At 47.0% G+C, this 21,211-nt stretch overlaps 1 protein-coding gene across 1 annotated transcript in view; it reads left to right on the top strand.

Annotated features, from left to right (window-relative positions):
- The window catches only part of PRKCH (protein kinase C eta), a 223,568-nt gene extending 206,832 nt beyond the window's left edge, over nt 1-16,736 (top strand). The window contains exons 13-14 of the mRNA XM_065872751.1: nt 13,878-14,021; nt 15,435-16,736. Of these exons, the coding sequence (XP_065728823.1) occupies nt 13,878-14,021; nt 15,435-15,581 (291 nt within the window). The 3' untranslated portion in view covers nt 15,582-16,736. The remainder of the gene's footprint in view (nt 1-13,877; nt 14,022-15,434) is intronic.
- Nucleotides 16,737-21,211: the final 4,475 nt, after the last annotated feature.

Below are 21,211 nucleotides of genomic sequence, written 5' to 3'. Positions count from 1 at the left end.
ACATAAGGACAAGGCAGAGGAAGCGGCATGTAGGCTGGGTGCTGAGGAACAAATAAGCGTTCAGTAGGGTTGACAAGGGGGAGAAGGGTATTCTAGACAGAGGAAACAACTTGTGCAAAGCCTCGGAGGGGAGAGGCAGCCTGCGTGTTCAAAGAACTCCAGGCACCAGTTCCGCCGTGGGTGTGTTAGGTGCAGGGTAGGGGCTGGGAAAGATGAGTTTAGGAAATGGGACCTCTGAGGGGTTGGGGAGACATTCAGAAAGTGGTCTGTTCCTTGCAGTTGGTCACATAGGTCTGGAGCTCAGGAGAGGGGTAGGAGGTGACCGCTGTAGCATGGTAGTGAGAACAGGGGAGAAGGCATGGACTGGGGGAGAGGGTGAAGAGTAAACGGAGGACAAGGCCTGGGGACACCAGTATTGAAAGGGTGACAGTGGAAGAGGAGGTCAGGAAGGAATGACTTCAGGTTGTGTAAACATCTCAGTCTGCAGCTCATCTGCTAGTTCGACTTGTGGTGAAATAGGCCAGTGGTTTTACAGTGTGATTTCCCCAGAAACTGATGCTTGCAATAACTTTTGAATAGTGCTAGCCAGGTTCAGGAGCAAATGGTCCTTGGCCAGAACACCGAGAGCTTGGGGAAGTATCTGTTAGGAGGTAGGTAAGTTGAAATGTTTTTAAGGACCCTGAACAAGCTTTCGTTTTGTTGTGTAATTCCAGATCAAGGTAAGGTACACTGCTTTCTTTAAAAATACAGACTTCAGGCCTTTTCCAAGGATTTTGTGACCACCTGTGATTCTGGGAGCTCGGTGACTTCAAGAGTTCCTAATGTTATGAACCTAGAGGGTATCATGCTTAGGGAAATAAGTTAGAGAAAGACAGATATTGTATGTATCACTTATATGTGGAATCTAAAAAATAAAACTAGTGAATATAACAAAAAAGAAACAGACTCAGATATAGAGAACACACTAGTGGTTGCCAGTGGGGAGAGGGAAGGGGGCAAGAAAGGGGTAGAGGATTAAGAGGTATAAACTACTATGTATAAAATAAGCAAGCTACAAGAATATATTATACAACAAGGGAAATATAGCCAATATTTTATAACTATACATGGAATGTAATCTATAAAAATTTTGAATCACTATGTCTTATGCCTGAAACTGATATAACATTGTAAATCAAGAATATTTCAATTAAAAAAGAAAAAGTTCCTAATGTTGACTCCACTGGGTAGTGTCTTACATAGTCCCAAAAACTGTTAGGAAGTCGTGCATGCGTTTTGGATTGTAATCATTTGTCATGGAGCTTGGTGACTATTAGAAACATAAACACAGAATTTCAGAGATGGAGGATCTTTAAAAACACCTTGCCTAGAGCTTCCCTGGTGGCGCAGTGGTTGAGAGTCCGCCTGCCGATGCAGGGGACGCAGGTTCGTGCCCCGGTCCGGGAAGATCCCACATGCCGCAGAGCGGCTGGGCCCGTGAGCCTTGGCCACTGAGCCTGCGCGTCCGGAGCCTGTGCTCTGCAACGGGAGAGGCCACAACAGTGAGAGGCCTGCATACCGCAAAAAAAAAAAAAAACAAAAAACAAAAAACACTTTGTCTATCTCCCTGGTTGGTAGGTGAAGCTGAGGCTGAGAGGTGAACCAACCTCACACAGTAGAATGGAAGGAGCACACACTGGTCTGAGGCACGAGACCTCATTCTACTCCTGCCACTGCTTTCCAGTCTTTACCTCTGTAACGCAATGATGAGAACACCTACAGTACCCACTTCAAGTGAGGTAGCACCATGAAAGCATTTTCAAAATGGTATGCACAATACAGGAGTAAGTTATTAGTATTGTTACGTTATGAGTAGTAATTTTACAGCACGCTGAGAGGTGTCATTATCTTCATCCTCCCTTTGAACAATCCACCAACATCATCAAGATTATTAAGCACTTAATTGTACATGAGGCTGTGTTAGCTTTTCATTTTGGAGAGAGTTGTATTTCTGTTTTCCCAGGAGCCTTTTTTTTTCCAATTAAGCATTTTTTTCTTATACCTTTTTAAAATTGTAGTTGATTTACAATGTTATGTTAGTTTCAGGCGTACAGCAAAGTGATTCACTTATATGTATATATATATATATTCTTTTTCAGATTCTTTTCCATTATAGGTTATTACAAGATATTGACTATAATTCCTTGTGCTATACAGTAGGTCCTGTTATTTTTCTTTTTTTTTTTTTAAAGAAGATGTTGGGGGTAGGAGTTTATTAATTTATTTATTTTTGCTGTGCTGCATCTTCCTTTCTGTGCGAGGGCTTTCTCTAGTTGTGGCAAGCGGGGGCCCCTCTTCATCGCGGTGCGCGGGCCTCTCACTGTCGCGGCCTCTCTTGTTGCGGAGCACAGGCTCCAGACGCGCAGGCTCAGTAGTTGTGGCTCACGGGCCTAGTTGCTCCGCGGCATGTGGGATCTTCCCGGACCGGGGCACGAACCCATGTCCCCTGCATTAGCAGGTAGATTCTCAATCACTGCGCCACCAGGGAAGCCCCTATTTTTCTGTTTTATATACAGTAGTGTGTATCTGTTAATCCCAAACTCCTAATTTACCTCTCCCCACTCCCCGACCCCCAAGTTGAGTACCTGAGTGCACCCCAAAGAAAGATTTTTAACAAATAAACAGAGAAGGAGCAAACACCCATTGGTGAGCTCTGCCCATGCTGCTGCCCTCGCCTCTGTGTGCCATCCTCCCCCACCAGCGAGGCAGGAAAGCCAAGATCCCCGAGCCAGCCCTTCACATCCGTTCTCACCACCGAATCAGCATGGTGGGTCATCTCTACTTGGCTTCCTGAGATTTCCTGATGATCCTCTCTTTGGAAGGTAAGGTCAGCACTGTTCCCGGAACTGGTGTCTGCTGGATAGTTTACTTGCCCTTTTGTTTCTTCCCTTCAGAAGGAAATGCTTTCTGAATGCCTTCTTACCTTTGTAAGTAGAAGGTATTATTATTATTCCTTGTCTGTAGAAGCTGTTTGGATGCCCATTTATATAGCACTAGAGAGTCATAGATGTTCAAGACCTGGGGGCTTCGTATGGTATAATAACGTCAGTGCGTCCTCTGAATTCGGGGTGAGGGGTGTTCTTGTCTGTCGTTCAAGGAGAGTGAGGGGTTGAACAGGATGGGCACCAACATCTTACCCAGTGTAACTCCTAACCCAGTATTACTTTCCTTCCCCTCACCCTTCCCATCATCATCTTTACCCCCACCCCCAAGATTGGGTAGCCATACACCCAAAAGTCCTCCCAAATTTCACATGAGCTTGGATAGAGAGCTGAGAACTTGCGTGTGAGAACACTCCCCACGGAGCACAGAGTCGCGGGAGGAGGGGAGGGGGGACACACAGCTTTTAGCCCAGTTTTCTACTTGAAAAAAATTCCCAAGTCATTAACCAGTGATCCTGACAACTGAAAATAACCATAGTATTCACCCCAAAATGTACAGCGGAAGACTATTTTTCTTGCTTGCCCTTTTGTCTCTCATGTCTCATCTTCGCTGTGAAGGGGTGTGTGTGTTAAATGCCCACACGTGCGTGTTCCAAAAGCAAGACCATCCTCCCCTCCCCCCTCAGAGAACAGGTTGTAAAAACTGGCAACACCCACAGAAAGTAGCACAGGAAAGATAAATAAAGATACACACTCTTGTGTGAAAAACAGACCTAGACTTTCTAGATTGCTGACCTTAAAGATGATTTTTTAATTGTTTTTTTTTTTTTACTTGATTTTGGTATAAATACAACGTTTTCTGTTGGCCACCATGTTACCGAGTTTCCTAAACTGGCACTGAATTATCCCAAAATGTGAATAATCATGACACAGACGAAAATGTATGGTTTGCTTAGAGGTTCTGCAGTTGCGCTGAGCTTTGGCCTCATCAGCTCCAGAAAGACTTGAGGGAGTCCTCGTGAGTCCCCAGAGCTCAGGAAGGTGATGCCCTCTGTCTCTGAGCTGAGCATTCCTTTGTGCTAAATCATCTCCGGTGGTGAGAGATCTCAAGGCGCCAGTGGTGACTTGGGTGAGGTCAACGCCCTTTTCTCCGGGCTCACACAGGTGGCCAGGTTAAATAAGTGCTGAAAGGAGTTTGGTGCATTCTCCTGAGTCACCTTTGTCAGTTCGGGAGGCATTGTAAACTTGGCCTCAGAAGGAGATGATAGCACGCTTTTGCTCCTAAGCTTTACAGAAATTAAGCTGTGTGTTTGCATGTGGGCTTATCTGTCATCACGCCTATCAGATTTCATCCTCTGTGCATTGTCTGCAGGAGTCTCGTCTGCCTCTGTGTACAGAGAAGGAACCACAAGTAACTTGGGATCCTCTTTTAGCCCTGAGTGTGTCTCACATCTGTTACCAGGCAATTGACCAGAGCGGCACTGGGCTTGATCCTCTGCATTTCCTCCTCCCCTCCTGGCAAAGATTGGAATGGTCAAGGCAGCAGCCAAAGGTGGTCAGCCAGGAGGGGGCTGAGGAAGTGGAGGGAAAACTGGGACCGAGGTCATGCAGAGGATCCAGCTCTCCATCGTTAGAGCCAATTTTTCAAATAGTGTTACGGGGAAAATCCAAAAGTTACTAAAAAGTCCTTTAAAAAGAGGATGGTTAACGTGAAGCCTGGCAGCCCCTGCCCTTTGCCGGGACTGGAGTTCCCATATGAGGAAATGGAGCTTCAGGCTTCTTACTGAAACTAACACCTTCAGAAATGGACCATTTATTCACAGATAGGCCAGGCTAGTGTTGGCAGAAAACAGAAAAATATCTTCCTAGAGGCTTCATTTTTGGCATTCTTTATCATTTTATTAAAGTTACTATTCTCAACTTCCTTCCCCCATTTTAGATTGTTCAGGACCTCTAGTCTTAGGAAACTTACATTTTATCTGTGGCTAGCAGCGTGAAGGATTTTTTTTTTAAATGAAGTATTAATACCATATGACTCTTTAATCTTCATATCTCAGATAGGAGCATAAAGATATCAGGTTTTGTAAAATGAGCATGGAAATCTTTTCTGTGTAGGGGTTTGCTAACTGATGTCTGTGGGTCAGAAGAGCTTTTTGTTTTAAGTTGGAAAAACTCTAAGGAACACACTTAAAAACTCTTAAGTAGCACACTTCATTTTCTTTCATTTGTCCCTTCCAGTGATCAAAGAGCATTACATTTTAGCAGGTGGTAGTTAGGTTTGGTTTGGACACCCAAGATAATGTGTATCCAGGATAAAGAAGGGTGTTGGCCTGGGTTTCATCGGGAGGAAGTAAAGACATTGTGTAGTACGCCTCTGGAGGATCCTTCTTTAGCACTTGCTTCCTTTCAATAGCTGCACTTTGGGGGATCACAGCTATCAGGTGAGCTTCCTTTTCCTTCGACACTTGGGAGTTATTGGAGAGCAGTGAAACCCTCACCATTAGTCAGATGCTCGGGACTGGTTTGCCAGGAATAAAACCTTCTTGGCCAACAACACTGGCATTGGCACAAGGGCCCGACCTTGGGCTTCTGTCTCTGAGACTCGTCTCTGATCTTAACCTTTTTTTAACCAGTGTTATCACATGACCTTAGTGAAGCTACTGAGATGGCTTGGGTTTCAGGGGAAGCTATAATGAGTATAAAACACAGGCAAGGCAGAGTGTTAAGAGCATTGATAAGGAATAAGTATATGCCCATGTAAAGGCTGCTGGATTCTAATCAGAGACAGGATGGAAAATATAGCCAACAAACCTGCAACAGATTTTAGCACTATTCCTGCCCCAGTGCAGAAAGAGAAAGAGTACAGGGCATTTTTGTACTTGTTTTCATTAGGAGGGAATAAAGTGCACTGTAGACTGTCTCTGGAGATATCTCACAGAATATTCTGATGTGGCTCAGGTTAGACATTGATCCATTGGTGTGTTCAAATATACTTTCATACTCACCTGCCCACGCCTTCAGTAACTAGCTCCTGGAGATCAGCTTAAACATGTTTTATTTCATTTTTATAAAGCAAGTCCACTTCAGACCCAAGGAAAACATGGCATCTTCGCTGAGGGAGGTACAGTTATCTTCAAAATATTTTCTAATTCCAAATAGAGAAGAAAGGATAAGACTGTAGACTCTTGATGTAGGCACAGACCCTGGAGGACATTGCTCTCCCCTCCCACCTGATGACAGATGGGTCATTCAGGTGGTTCTTTCAGTGTCTCCAATAAGACAGTCCCGCTCCTCCCAGGGAAGCGCCTTCTCTCACTTAATGGCATTGAGTATTAGAAATTTTTGCTTTAATTTTCCTTATGACGTCCTTACATACACTCCTTTAACTTCCACTCCCCATACTTACTTCTTCCATTTAGAACCGCCTCTTCTGGCCAACAGCACTTCCATTATTTGAAACTATCAACAGTGTCATCTTTTTCTCCAACATAAAGACCCCAGTTGTTGGAAATAAAACCAGGTGGTCAGAATGAAGGATTCCTTGGGTTCAAGACTATTCCTTTTCTCTCCCTTCTCTTAGCACCTGCTCTGGGTGTACATCTCCATCCCTTCTCCCTCCATAGAGTCAGAGAAAGAAGAATAGCTTGTGGGCCAGCAAAGGAAGTACAGCATAAGTAAACACACACAGGGCTGTGCATTCTTACCTGGGCATCATCCCAGGATTGCTCCTGACCTGTCACTGCTCTTTCATCCACAATCCAAATGAGAAGATTGGTAAACCTCAAAAGGAGGTTTAGCATAGTGACTGAGGGCAAAGGCTTTTACTGTTAGATAGGCCTGGCTTCAAATCTCAGCTCCACCGCTCCCAAACTGTGTGGCCTGGGGCAGGTTCCAGGTGGGTCTGTTCCTCAGTTTCCCTATTTTCTTTTTAATTCTTATTGGAGTATAGTTGATTTACAATGTTGTGTTAGTTTCAGGTGTACAGCAAAGTTCATCAGTTATACATATACATACATCCACTCTTTTTTAGATTCTTTTCCCATACAGGTCATTACAGAATACTGAGCAGAGTTCCCTGTGCTATACAGTAGGTCCTTATTGGTTACCTATTTTATATATAATAGTGTGTATATGACAATCCCAATCTCCCAATTTATCCCTCCCTCCCTTTCCCCCCTGGTAACCAGAAGTTAGTTTTTTACATCTGTGAGTCGATTTCTGTTTTGTAAATAAGTTCATCTCTACCATTTTTTTAGAGTCCACGTATAAGCAATATCATACGATATTTGTCTTTGTCTGATTTCACTCAGTATGACAATCTCTAGGTCCATCCACGTTGCTGCTAATGGCGTTATTTTGTTCTTTTTTATGGCTGAGTAATATTCCATCTTCTTTGTCCATTCCTCTGTCGATGGGCATTTAGGCTGCTTCCATGAGCTGGCTATTGTGAACAGTGCTGCAACGAACATTGGGGTGCGTGTGTCTTCTCAAATTATGGTTTTCTCAGGGTAGATGCCCAGTAGTGGAATTGGGTCATATGGTAGCTCTATTTTTAGTTTCTTAAGGAAGCTCCATACTGTTCTCCATAGTGGCTGTATCAATTTACATCCCCACCAGCAGTGCAAGAGGGTTCCCTGTTCTCCACACCCTCATTTATTGTCTGTAGATTTCCTGATGGTGGCCATTCTGACTGGTGTGAGGTGATACCTCATTGTAGTTTTGATTCGCATTTCTCTAATGATTAGGAGTGTTGAGCATCTTTTCATGTGCCTCTTGGCCATTTTTATGTCTTCTTTGGAGAAATGTGGCTGGCGCAGCTGGCTGCCAGCTGTTTGCCCACCACTGCAGCTGGCAGGAAGGGGTATGAGAGGAGAAGGTTGCTGAATAGTCTTCATAACGAGGTCAGACCCTACCTGTGATGGTGGCAAAACACAGAGACACAGGAGGCTGCAACATACACAAGCATGCATTTTATCCACCCCAGGGTGGCCTTCATGGCCGTGAACCATACACCGTTCTGTGTCCTGTGTTCCTTCTCTGCACTCCCTCCTCAGGGCTCTCTGTAGAGTCATAAAATTCCTTCTTCCTGACTAGGAGCATCTCCCTGGAATACTGATGGGGACGTCCTATGGCATGCTTACCAGCACTGTCTGCTAACTCTCTGCCCTTTGGTCCGAAGTTGAATGAAAGGAAAAGGTCCTTTTGTTTGCCCAACAGCCAAATCCATCTGTTAAGTAGAAAATACAGTGTTCTCTCTCTCCTGGAAGAAAATCTCATTAGATTAATGGCCCTATTTATATAACTAGTCCTCTTCCTATGAAATCAGATTTTGGAAGGAAACATACTTGTAGTCATTGCCTACGTTTGAATGAGTTTCAGAGTACATTTGGACCCTGTTATCTCTAGACACATTGTTAACATGGGGTGAGTTTGAACTCTATCCTCTGGAACATCTGAAAACTCAAAACCAAAGCCGCCTCAGGTGTAGCAGAGCCCACGAGACATGACAAGTGCTATAGCTGACCTCAGAATTATAGGAAAGTGTTCCACTGCACCCTTCACCCTGCATTCAGCACTTCCCTTCTGTTGTGAAAGCAGATACAACTGCACATTAAAACCTGCGTATCATCTGTATTCTTACTTTCAATTGTCTTTAGAAATCTTTGCTGTCAGAAAAATTGTTTTTCACTGAGACCATCACTACCACCCCCCTGTTGGAGTCTGGGGCTGTGAAGGCAGAAACAGACCTTGTTCCCTTTTCCTGGCTGCAGAGTATGAGAGAGAGAGAGAGACAGTGCCAGATAAGCCTCGGGGCCAAGGCTCACCTCAGATGTTCATCTCTCAGAGGCTTTTCAGTCCATGCCCCTGTCTTTAGGTCGGACAGGATGGCCCTCCAAGTGGTTTAACAAGATGCTTGCTGAAACTCACTAGCTTTGGTTGAAGGCTTGCTCTTGTGCCAGGTATTTTACACTGATTATCTCATTTACTCATTATCATATTAGGGTATACAGAAAAGTCTCCATTTTATAGTTGAGGAGTCTGAGGTCCAGGGAAGTTAATACATTTGTCCGAAGTCACACAGCTCATCAGTGGGAGAACTGGCATCCAGACACAGCAGTGAAGCTGCAGGGCCTCACCAGTTCCCCTCTGGGCCCTCCATATCAGAGGAGCTCTTAATATCCTGTATGATCCGTCCCTGGCTGGCAGGAGGCTTGGCAGGACATTCCTGTACGGACCTGGCCTGCATTGCTTACGTTTCTTCCGGAAGGTGCCTGGATGACTGCTTTCCCCTGTGGTCATGCCTTCTCTGCGGCCTTGAAGGAACTGTTGTTTCTCATTCTCTGGGCAGGTGTGCTTCTGATTCCTTCTGGATCCTCTAGAGAAATTCCACTTTCACGAGCACCACAGGAGGAAGGGGAATGTGAAACGAGTCCACACATTCTTGCCCCTGCTCTCCAGTTAGCTGGAGACTTACATTCGGGGTGGAATCAGATTTTCCACCCTGGCCTCCTCCCTCTTTGCGGCTTATAACGTGCTTTCATTGACCCTAGCAGCCATTCTGCTTCCTTTAGTAAATGTGTCCAGAATCTTCCATGGAGTCACTTTATTTTCCTCTTTGGCTGACTTCCCCATTGGGACCACAGTCGGGGAGAAGGTCAGTTGAGGTGAGGCAAGCTTTCAGTATGACCTTAGACACAGCTGAGTGATGGCTGTAAACGCCACGGTTGTTAACTTGTTTGGCATTCGGGTCCCAGTAGGGGCATAAGCAAACAGAGGAAGTTTTCTGCAACGGGATCGTGCCATCACCATCACAGCAGCAGGAACACCGTGTTTAAGGCGAGTCCTGGGCCTGGCCTAGGGCAGTGAACCCCTCCTGTCCCCAACCCCATACCCCTCCACCGACATGTACTGTGAAAGATTCCAGGCCTGGGGCTGATGTTCAGTGTTCCCTGAACTTCCCACCTCTGCATCTTTGGAGAGGGGAGGGGTTAGTCACAGAGGAGCTATAACCCTCCCCGCCCAGCCTTCCACGCCCTCAGCACCACCCATCGCCCCTCCTCCTGCCCGGAATGGTCCCTGTGCTGGTTTCTGTTCCGTGGTCTTCATCCTGCTCTGGCTTTCTCATGAGCTCCTGCTGCCACCCCGGCCTTCTTTCCACCCTATGCTAGGGCTCAGAGCCAGGGTTCAGGCATGCGGGGAGCCAGCCAGGTATGAGGCCGAGGGGAGTGGTGGGAACAGGGGGTCACCTGCCCCAGCTAATGAGGCAGCCACTGCTCAACTCCAGGTCATTTTCACCAAGAAGAAGTGCAGGTCCAATGTTCCAGAATATTCCATCTTCCAAGGGAATTTGGAAAACTCGACTTTCATGTGTGTGATGTGACATTTGCTACTTTTTAAATGTTTGACAAGTAGTTAAAATTATTTTAGAAACACTCTACGTGGGCCAAATAAAATGTCTGTGGCCTGGAGCTGCTCTCAATTCTATTCTCTCTCCCTCCACCTCTGCCCTCCCAGCATCAGCTCTTTCTCACCAAACGGTGATGGCCCTAGGTGTCAGACCTCTCACCCTGGCCTGCACCCCAGGCTTACAGGGCCAGTCAGCTCCCGGGGGATGTTTGCGCATCTCAGATGCAAAGCTGAGCTCACCAACCTCCCAGATCTGCAAGAGCTTGAGAAATGGTAGATGTTTTTGTTTTCATCCCTTTGTCAAAAGTTACTACCGCTACTACTACTATACTTCGGTTAACACTAATAACTCCCAACAACAATCAGTCTCTCTTTCGTTATCCTTTTCCGTCCCACAGCAGCCGGAGAGGACCCTGGGACCTGGCTGTCCTCCTGCCCCTTCCCCCCAGCTCCAGGCAGTGTGGAATGTGCTCATTTTTCTTCCACAAGCCCCCCAGGACCTGCTCCCCTCTTTTCCTTTCCACTAACCAGAAAATCTAGTTTCCAGACTTGTCGTGTCTTCTCGGCTGTCGTCTCAGCCTCCTAACTAGTCAGCCCCCTACCCACAAATCTCTTACCCCTCCATGAGGGATTTATCCATCCCATCGTGGCTAGAGTCATCCCTGAGTCACAGGGCAGCTCTCGTTATTCACCTCTTCGTACGCTTTTGTCGGGTCCTACTGGCTGCCCCACGGTTCCTCGGCCGTCCTTTCACGGCAGCCCTACCACCCTATAGGCTCCCTCACCAACGTGGCCGGTGCTTGCCTACCGCCGTGCCAACTGCGTTCTCAGGCGTGACTGCCCTCTTCCTTCCTGGCTCTGTTAATTCTATGTATCTGCCTCATGTCAGCAACTGTCACCTCTTCTGGGAGGCCATCGCCTGCCCTCTCACCACCAGCCCCCAATGCGATTTTCCCAGTCTCTCTCCGAAGCTCCCGCTGCACTTGGCTGTGTCTCTCTTCCTTTCGTCCAGCTGTGTTACAGATAAAGTGTGCTTGCCTATGCCCCTTCTCTTGATCAGCTCCTTCTTGGGGGGAGACACTGTCCTTGTCATCCATGTACCCACCCCCTATGAGGCCTAGTGCACTGCCCTGCATAGACACCTGCAAACCTTTGTAAATTGAATTTTTTTTTTTTTATGGGGAGAATGAATATCTTGAGCCCTTTAGATACAGCCAAAGTTAAAACAAAACTGCTGGGCTTCCCTGGTGGCGCAGTGATTGAGAGTCCGCCTGCCGATGCAGGGGACGCGGGTTCGTGCCCCGGTCCGGGAAGATCCCACATGTCGTGGAGTGGCTGGGCCCATGAGCCATGGCCGCTGAGCCTGCGCGTCCGGAGCCTGTGCTCTGCAACGGGAGAGGCCACAATGGTGAGAGGCCCACGTACCGCAAAAAAAAAAACAAAAACAAAACTGCTTGGTTATTTGAAAGGATTTATCAGAATTCTAAGCATAAGCTAGTGAAAGGGTTATTCTGCCTGACTCCATTCCCAGGGATGAAGTTTATAGAGGAGAGCAGCCACGATTTGGTCTCCTGTTCCTTGGGCAGTGCTTTTCCACGGTGCCCCTTGGGAGGCTGGCTTGCCTGCCGGGGCAGGGAAAAATGGGCAGAGTTGTTCAGACACCAGGGCTTCTGCCACGCTGGCATCAAGAGCCCCACACTGTTCCTCTTGCCCAGAAGAACAAGTTGTACTCACACATTCACAAGGTGTCCTCTGCTCGCACCGTTGGCAGGCCTGGGAGTTTCCCACAAGCCATCTGGGTCTGTTCTGCTGTCCTTGTAGCTTGAGTTTTTTGCAGCATTGTTTGTTTTTTGTTAATTAGCTCTTAGAATAGACATGGCTATTCCATCAGGGATTGTATCCCATTGACTTTCCTAAGGAGAGAATCTACTCATTTCTTTTGTATATTTATTTTCCCCTGCCTTTCTTTTTGAGTTGCACAGACTTATCTGGGGAGAGCCCACGCAGCATGAGCTCCTAGCTCTTTCAGAACGGAGTTGTTTATGAGATATATTTCCTAAGTCTACGCTGATCACCGTGCGTGCCCAGAGTGCTAACTGCTGTGGAGCTCTGAAAGCTGCTTTTACTTTCGAGTTCCACGTCCAAATTCAGCACCACCAGGCCTTTCATTCCTTGTCTCTAGGAAAGAGGAGAAACCATTAAACCCCATCCGTGTCTTCAGTTTTTACTAGCTCCCCTTGGAAGCTTTTTTAGCATTTTATGAGGTCTGTCCTGTCAGATTTGCTTAGGGACTTCGGCAGCCTCCTCCCTCCACCTGATCCCGTTCACCTGAAGCAATCCACGAGGTTTTGCAGCTTTGGACACGTGACATGGCGGGGCTGCTCACCTCCCAACCCTACCCTTTCCTGTGTGCACCTTCAAGATTTTTTCCAAAATACTGTGTAAATTCCACTCCAAAGCCATTTCTATGAACACACCATTACTTTTGTGTTCATAAATCAGACTTGGAAAGGGGTGCTTGGGGACTGTTACAAATTCATTTAAAGATAACTTGATTTAAGTTTTTAAAAAGTTTTTATCCAAGGCAATTTTCTTTTGATAATGGGAAATTAGCTTATGTGTCTTTAAAATTGAAAATGACACTCTGGCCATGAAAAGTGAATTATCCTATACTGGTCTTTGGTCAGGATACGATCAGAATGCCTTTATTGACCACTCTGTGAAAGGAGGGTTAGCCCAAAACATCTTGATAGGAGCTCAGCTGCGAGGAAGTGCCCAATTGATATAAATACAGAGGATTTATATACACACATTCCTTGAATGTATGGCAGTGCTTTTAAATTTTGGACTATGTGGCAAGAGTCTCACTCATGAAACATTTCAAAATGGAGGGGCAGGAGAGAAGGGAGCATCTCAAAGGAAAAAACTTTTCACTCAAAACTGTGATATCTTTGTTGCATAATAAAAGCAGCCAACTTTGTTTTTCCTGGAGCCCGAACACAGAACTTTTAAGTTTTTCACCCTTGCGGCTTCTTCACACAGCTCTTCAGAAAAATGACTCTCATTCTTCTCTCTGTGGTCTTGTCAGAGAGTGGGAATCCTGGCCGGCTGGTTGGGTCTCTCAGAAGAATGGCACAGCTGTTCTGAAAAGTAGCCCCATTCATAAGATGCCGGCTGTCCACAACTGCAGTGCGAGAGAAAAGCACACTATTTTATAAAGCGTTTCTTTTCTTTAAAGAGGAAAAAAAATATACATGGTATTTACAGGAAAGAAAACCGGGCCCCTCGGTTTCATTTTAGTTGCCACGTCTGAAATGGAAGTGGGGAAGGCCATAAATACACATGAGCAATTTGCGCCTCATGTGTAAAGGAAAATTGCGCCTTTACGGGATGATTCATGGTGGCTGTGCCGCTGGGAAAATTCAGCTGGTTAAGCCAGATCAGCCAGAAAGCCTCACATCAACTCTTCTGCCAGAGCGAATGCCTGCCGTCTTGTGACATACTTATTGTCTAGGATTGAATGATTGACTCTCTTTCTCTCCCTCTCAGTTCATGACCAAGAACCCCACTATGCGCTTGGGCAGCCCGAGTCAGGGTGGCGAGCATGCCATCTTGCGACATCCTTTCTTTAAGGAAATCGACTGGACCCAGCTGAACCATCGCCAAGTAGAACCACCTTTCAGACCCAGAATTGTAAGTTGTCCAAGGCCACCTTAGTAGACCTTCTTCTTTCTTAAAATGTCTCAGTGTTTCACTGAGCAGCCCGATGGTCCACTGGGGAATGATCAGACTGGAAGCTCAGCCTGCCGCTTTGCAAGGCACTTCACCCAGGAGGAGGCTGGGCTCCTTGCCCCTGAGGCAACGTCTGTGTGTGTGTGTGTGCCAGGGTTACTTCTCAAAAAGTTTTTACCTCTTGCTTGCCCTGGCCCCATCCTCTCTTAATTTAAAATTTCCTGGGGTCTAAGAGGCCTTGAAACTTTCCAGGTTTCCCCAACATTGTTCCTAGCTGCTTTCCTTACGCTCCTTAGTCAGGGTGCCTTTCCCAAGCCCCCAAGAAAGTAGAGAGGCCATGGAATGCTCCTCAAAGCCCTAAGCCTGGCTCCCTGGCTTGGAGAGCTCAGGTCTGTAACAGCTACTGCAGCACAGGGCTCAGGGCAGAACAGGCCGAGTCCTCTTAGACTAGGAAATACTGGGAGCACCTCACTAGGAAGTGAGGCAGCTGAGTGGGGTGGCGTTCCTGAGGGTGGTCCAGCTCTCCGTCTGAGAGCTAAGCGCTGTCTCATGGGTGGGTCAAGAGAACCACAACGGGAAGGCAGAGAAGCTGGGCTGGCAGTACTTCAAGAGTTAGGGGGACGAGGGGTGCTCAAAGGCAGAGAGAAAAATATCATTGACTCAAGGAAGAGAAGTAGGAGGGCTCACAATGGTAAAAATGATCTCTCCAGCATTAGTTTATGAAGATGTAAAATACACATTTCCAAGCGTCATTAGCTTCATCTGTAACAGCCTGCTAGCTTGAGACACAGAGACAAAGCCACTTCTTTTAATGGACATCCCCCTGCCAGCCCCTCTGGGAGGAGGGAAAGCTTTGCCAGCAGGGCAGAATGAATCTGACTATTGAGTAAAGTGAGAGGCATTTGTTCCCTAAACTCAGCATTTCCAAGAAGTCTTTCAAGAAAATCTCTTCAAGCATCTAGACCTTTGTAAGACAGGAGGTGGGGCAAGCGTGACTTTGCTCTACCTCTGTTGGTTCATGTGCCTCTCCATTAGGCCTGCTGAGAAGTGGTACCTCAGTGAGATGGGGGAGGTGAACCAGCTGGCTGGGTCAGGTGAGCAAATTAATTTTTTAGTTTCCCAACCTAAGGCTGGCCTGCTCAGCAAGATTTTTGTGGGGTTAGTGAATTGGCGGTTACCAAATACCCTAGTAATACACAATGCAGTAGAAGTAGTATAAAGCACTGTTTAACCAATTGTCATAACTGTGAATTACACTACCGAGAGAGTTGCAGGGCAGTCCTCCGAACTCATTGAAATGGGCTAAGTCCCGTGGAAGATGACTAAACCTCAAGTGCATAGAATCTGAAATTTTCCTTGTTTCCTTTTTGACAGAAATCCCGAGAAGACGTCAGTAATTTTGACCCCGACTTCATAAAGGAAGAACCAGTTTTAACTCCAATTGATGAGGGACATCTTCCTATGATTAACCAGGATGAGTTCAGAAACTTTTCCTTTGTCTCTCCAGAACTGCATCCATAGCCTTATGGGGACTGGGAGAGATGCTATGAGAATCAAAGGGGGATAGAGATTTTTCCAGGAATTTCCTTTGTGGGGAACTCCTCAGCATCAGCCTTAGAACAAAAACCTTACCTTCAGGGAGCAGGTGGAGAACTCTGTGAAGGACGGAACGTCAAGAGATCAACTACAGTATTTCAAGTCCTGAGGGAGCCACGGTCCTGGAAACAGTTGATACTGAAATGAGATTTCATGAAGAAATGTACTGCTCAGCCTCTGAGTTTCCATAGCTACTTGGGGTTCGGGAGATTAACAGGAGCCAAAAGGTGTGAAGAATAAATCAGATCCTAGAACTTCTGAGCCAACCAGGCGTTTTACTTCAAGGGACAAACCTAGACTTTGTACGGAGTGCCGGGCTCTTCTGTAAGCCACTGAGCCCCGAATACTGGCAGACTTCTGCAAGAAGTCTGTAAATGCTAAGGAAGAACTTGAAGAGAAGGAAAGGGATGGCTTCCAAATAGAACAATTTACTCTGAACAAAAAAGCGTGTCCATAAAGCTCATAACTTAAAGCCCCATCCTGACAACAGATGGGCACCAAGGCAACGGCTACAGCTTATTCTTTTATCCTTACTTTCATTTAATAGATATTTATTGAGTGCCCAGTGAGACGGGGCCACAATACCCAGCAGTGTAAACAACAGACTTGCTTTCACCAAGCTCTCATCCTTAAGTTACGTGAATGGCATTTGCGTTCTGTGAAAGGCCTCTCCACGTTGCCTACGTCATACTTTGCACATAACGTTTTTCGCAGAAGGCAGCTCGATGCCCCAACAGCAGCTATGCACATAATCGGCAGGTTAATCAGCAGGTGAGCTCAGGTGCTCGCTGACTTGTGGAATCTCATCGTGGGGGCAATGTGCCAATATTGCTCTGGACTCATCACTGAAGAATCGCACTCCTCTCGTGCTCGCATCCATGACCAGACTTATGGCTTATACCTTAGCAATTTATTTAAATTATATTTTAAGAGACAAAGATGTTTGTTTGGTATGCATTTTAATAATTAGAAATGGCTCTTGTAAGCAGGACATGTATCAAAGAAGGACCTTATACTATGTACCCATGTATGCAGTTGGAGAATTTTATCTGGCTGAAATAAATGCATTTTGTAACAAAAGGGATTTTTCTCGTCTAGAAGGATGTGTCCCAGCCCCACTAGGAGAGGAGAGATGTAATTAAAATAAGCTTTGAGCAGAATGGATAGAACTCTTGACTCAAAGCAATGTCCTGAGAGCAAAGGTTGGCATCACGTTGTGTAAGGCACTTAAATGAACGTGGCCTGTCTCTTCCTAACCACAACTTTCATTCTGAGTCAGGGTAATGACTGCTAAGTATTGCTGCCACAGAGTAACCCTCAGACTCCTAGTAGCTAGACATAGTAATTGCTTATTTCTCATCCAGTGAGAGCAAGTTCAGCGGCCCTCTTCCAACCCATAACTGTGCCACCTGATAAATGCAGCTTCCAAGATTGCCATAGCAAGGGAAGGGAGAGATGGAGGCGGCGCTTACTACTTAACTATGTCTCCTAGAAGGGACACACATCACCTCTGCTCACACCAGATTGGCCAGAACATGGCCTCCCTCTAACTACAGACAGGACTGGGAATTATAGAGCAGCCAAGGGGTATCTGGGCAGAAGTGACGGTCTCTGTTGGGGATTCTTTGTTGCATCCCAACGTGAAAAATGACTTTCGAATGAAGAGAGTAGCTAGGAGCCGCCCTTTATGTTTCGCTCTTAGCAGTGCATAGATACTCTCACCCACGCAGTTTTACTAGAACTTCCCAGTATCCCTGTGAGGCAAGCAGCTCATTCTACCACTATTTCCGGTGCGAATACCGTGGTACATTTTACACACGAGAACAGGAGAGGCTCTGAGGAGCTGACTTAGTTGATTACCCAAAGGTTTCAGACTTGGTAAAGAGTGGAGCCGATCTAGAGTCTAAATCTTTGATGTTCTGATCCAACAGACTTCTGGAAAGGGAGGCTCATTCTGACTTGAGGACTTTTTTTGGCCTTTGTAGCGACTTTGCAGCTCTGAAGAGCAGTGGGGCTGATCAGCTACTGGATATGGTTTACTCCACAGTGTAAAGAACCACAAAGAATAAAGCAGGCCTCCTGTGTTCATTTACAAAATCCATTATCACAGGCCTGCAGAGGACCCAAATATCTTGTAGACTCAGCAGCTCCCCTCGTCACAGTCTATTCTCAAGCCTGCTACCTGGGTCCCCCAGTTCAGGTTCAGTCCATTCTTCTAAGGTCATTCCAGACCTATCAGACAGATTATCCAACAGCCAAAGCCTGCAATGACGGGATTTCCAGCGCTTCGTCCCCATCGCTCTTTTATATGTGAGGAGAGAGAGGAGGTGCGTGATATTGACCTAAAGCTCAGTCTCCGACTCCAGGGTTAGAGCTCTGTTTCACATCTTTCATCAGTTCTCCTGAACCTCGCATCCCTTCTGAGAATCACAAGGCCACAGGCCCACACTTCCTGAGGCAGGCAGGGGCTGCCCCGTTCCCTGAGCTCAGCAGGTACCATGGAGGTCAAGACGAGGTCACACTGACACGTCCCTCCCTCAAGCCCATCTCGCCTCTTGCAAGAGGAATCTTGAGAAATCCTCAGGCCTTATCACCCTACTGCCTCTTCCCGACACCCATTTGCCCCTACTCTCCCAAACTATCCCACGCCAACCTGACTAAGTTAGACATGCAGCCTTGAGTATTTGAAAGAATAAACCGTAAAGCATTTGCTCTGACGTGTTGATTATCCTTTGACTGCAGAAGGGGTTTTCACTTACTAACGGCTAACATTCATTGCACATTTACTATGTATGAAGCCCTGATGCAAACACTTTCAATGTATTTACTCATTCAGTGCCCCAAGGGGTGGGTACTCTCATCTTCATTGTACAACTGGGGAAACTGAGGTATTAAGAGAGATTAAGTAACCTGTTTAAAGTCACACAAGTGAAGCAGTAGGGTCAGGATTTGGGACAAGGCGGTTTAACTCCTGAGTCCCTAGGTTTAGCCCAATTTGTTGAAATTCCTCTATTAAGGCCAATTTTATTTTCCCCACTTTTGTAAGGTATTGAGAACAATAAAAAGGGTGTAGGGCTTCCCTGGTGGCGCAGTGGTTGAGAGTCCGCCTGCCGATGCAGGGCACGCGGGTTCGTGCCCCGGTCCGGGAAGATCCCACATGCCGCGGAGCGTCTAGGCCCGTGAGCCATGGCCGCTGAGCCTGCGCGTCCGGAGCCTGTGCTCCGTGACGGGAGAGGCCGCAACAGTGAGAGGCCCGCGTACCGCAAAAAAAAAAAAAAAAAAAAAGAGTGTGAACTGGATTTAGCAGAAAGCACTAGATAAGCTGCCTGCTGGGCAGGATGGTATTACTCAGCCGGTCTGCAGAACCATTTACCAGCAGTGAAACCGTGTGATTTGCATGTCAAGGGCCTGGAGCTGCTCACGCACCCCCTTAAAGGAACTGGGGCAGGTCAGAATGACGTAATCAGGACTTGGGGCCACCCCAAGGAAGAGGAAACAGTCTGGTAGTCTGGGTCATAAACCCAGACTGGATGCTATAAACCCTGTCTGAACCCCTGGGGTAACCTCTGAGCCTTGAGGGTAAGGGTGCAGGGTGAGGGGTTCCGTTCCCTTCCTCTCCCCTCCCGGAGGAGCTTCTTTGTGTTTTGGTCACCCACCCTTGTGATCCACCCTGCTGGTAGTATGGCATCATCAGGAAAGAGGCATATAGCCCAAGTCCTACCTGGGCAGCTGCATGTTTCCAGCTACAGAGCTGATGTAACTTGGTAGTAAAGAAAAGAGTGAAATAAAAACGCCCCGTTTATCATTTGTTGATCTTAATTAGGTTCACATTGCCATAAACATATTCCAGCCACAGATCTGGCCTTGACCACACCACAGGCCAACGTCATAAAGCTTTAGGTCCTCTTGATTCCCGGATTTGGTCATCCTCATTGCTTAATCTGGCTGTGTTGACTTAAAATGACTAGGCAGCCCACTGTGATTGCCCCTGGCTCAGCGTCCTACAACTTCTCATTTTATGTCACCTGGGGATAAGACTCAGATACAGCTGGAGACATCTGCAGTGGAAATGAGCCCTGTGGTCATAGTTGCTCTGAACTGAGGTGTGGGTTGGACAGAACGGGTCCAAGTGCAGCTATAAACGAGGATTTGTCGTCTCCCTTCCTTCCTGTGTTGAATTAGAACCAAAGCTGAATGCCATCATCGGCTTCTTCCTGTCCCAGCTGCCCCCCTCCCCATCACCTCCACTCCCTTGTCGGCGCTTTCTCTCCTCCCCCTCGCCTTCCACACTCTTTATTCCCTGATGTAATAAGTCAGTTCTGTACTCTCTCTCTTCCTCTCTCATTTGATTTTTACAGCCCAGCCGGTCATACAGCCAGTTTTCCAACCACCAAGATGACATAAAATCCTGATTTGCCTACGTTATAGGCGCTTTTAGAGCTCGGAAATGGCAGCCGTCCTTCCCTTGTGTTTCTGCATCTCCAGCATCACCCCCACCGCACCCCACCCTCCGTGTCAGCTACTGCCCTGGCATAGACAGCCTCTGAGTGCAGCCCTGCCTGTGCCGCCCATGGTTCTTGGAGGTAAGCCGTCACAGGAGTGGGCTGGGCAGAGCGTAGGTCTGTGTGTTAACTCTGCCTCTTAACATGTGTGCTTGGAGAAAGGGGGTCAGTTCCCCAGCCTCCCATTTTCTGGCCCACACGCTGCACTCTGGCCTGCTCGGTCCAATCCGCAAATCAGTTCAGAAGAACCTGTGACCACAGGGCTCATCTGTGAAGTGGGAGTGAGAATGACACCTGCCTGGCCCATCCTATTACTGCAGGGCTTAGATGTGATACTCTACGTGAAACCCATACTACAGGGTGGGACATAGAAAATGCTCGGTCAGTGGTAACAATGATTACTGTGAGCTATTCCAGAGGACCAAGGGAAGGTTGCATGTGACGGCCCCCAGAAAATGGGCAGAGTGGGAGCCCCATGTCCTCCATCCTGCCCATCTCACTTGTGGGGATGCCTGCCAGCTCCATGTTGGAGGGGTTTGTACTTTGCTAACTAGTTGGCTGCTGAGATTTCTCAGGAGACTCTTAAAAACTTCTCCTAGGATGTTTTGAGTCCATGCTGCCCTGATTGACATGCAGAGTCAGCATTAAGCTTGAAACTGTGCTGCTCACCCTAAAAAAAGAGACTAAGAAGTACCCATGGTTTTCCCCTAAAATGGCTCTTCTCTCAAGCCTTTCAGGAATTCTTTCGTTCTGCTGGATTTAATCTGAAGGTACATTTAACTGACTTCTGACCAAATAACACAAGAACCACACCTCAACACCAATACCTGCCGGGTACCCTCTGGACCCTCAGCACGCCTGTGGACCAGTTCGGAAAAGAGAACACGTGTGCTCAAGATGTCCACTGCATCCTAGCATGCCTAAGGATTGGAAGCCAACCGTAGTGTACAGAGCCTGTTCTTCCTGGATTAAGATACCTAGGAAGGTTTCTTGTAAAACCAGAGAGCGCGTAGTCCTATGTGTTCTCACTAGAACCTGGGCCATAGCACCCCG

Source organism: Phocoena phocoena, chromosome 2 (assembly GCF_963924675.1).
Source record: "Phocoena phocoena chromosome 2, mPhoPho1.1, whole genome shotgun sequence".
Classification (NCBI taxonomy): Eukaryota; Metazoa; Chordata; class Mammalia; order Artiodactyla; family Phocoenidae; genus Phocoena; species Phocoena phocoena.
Note: the sequence above shows the minus strand (reverse complement) of the source record. Positions and strands in the feature narration are given on the sequence as shown.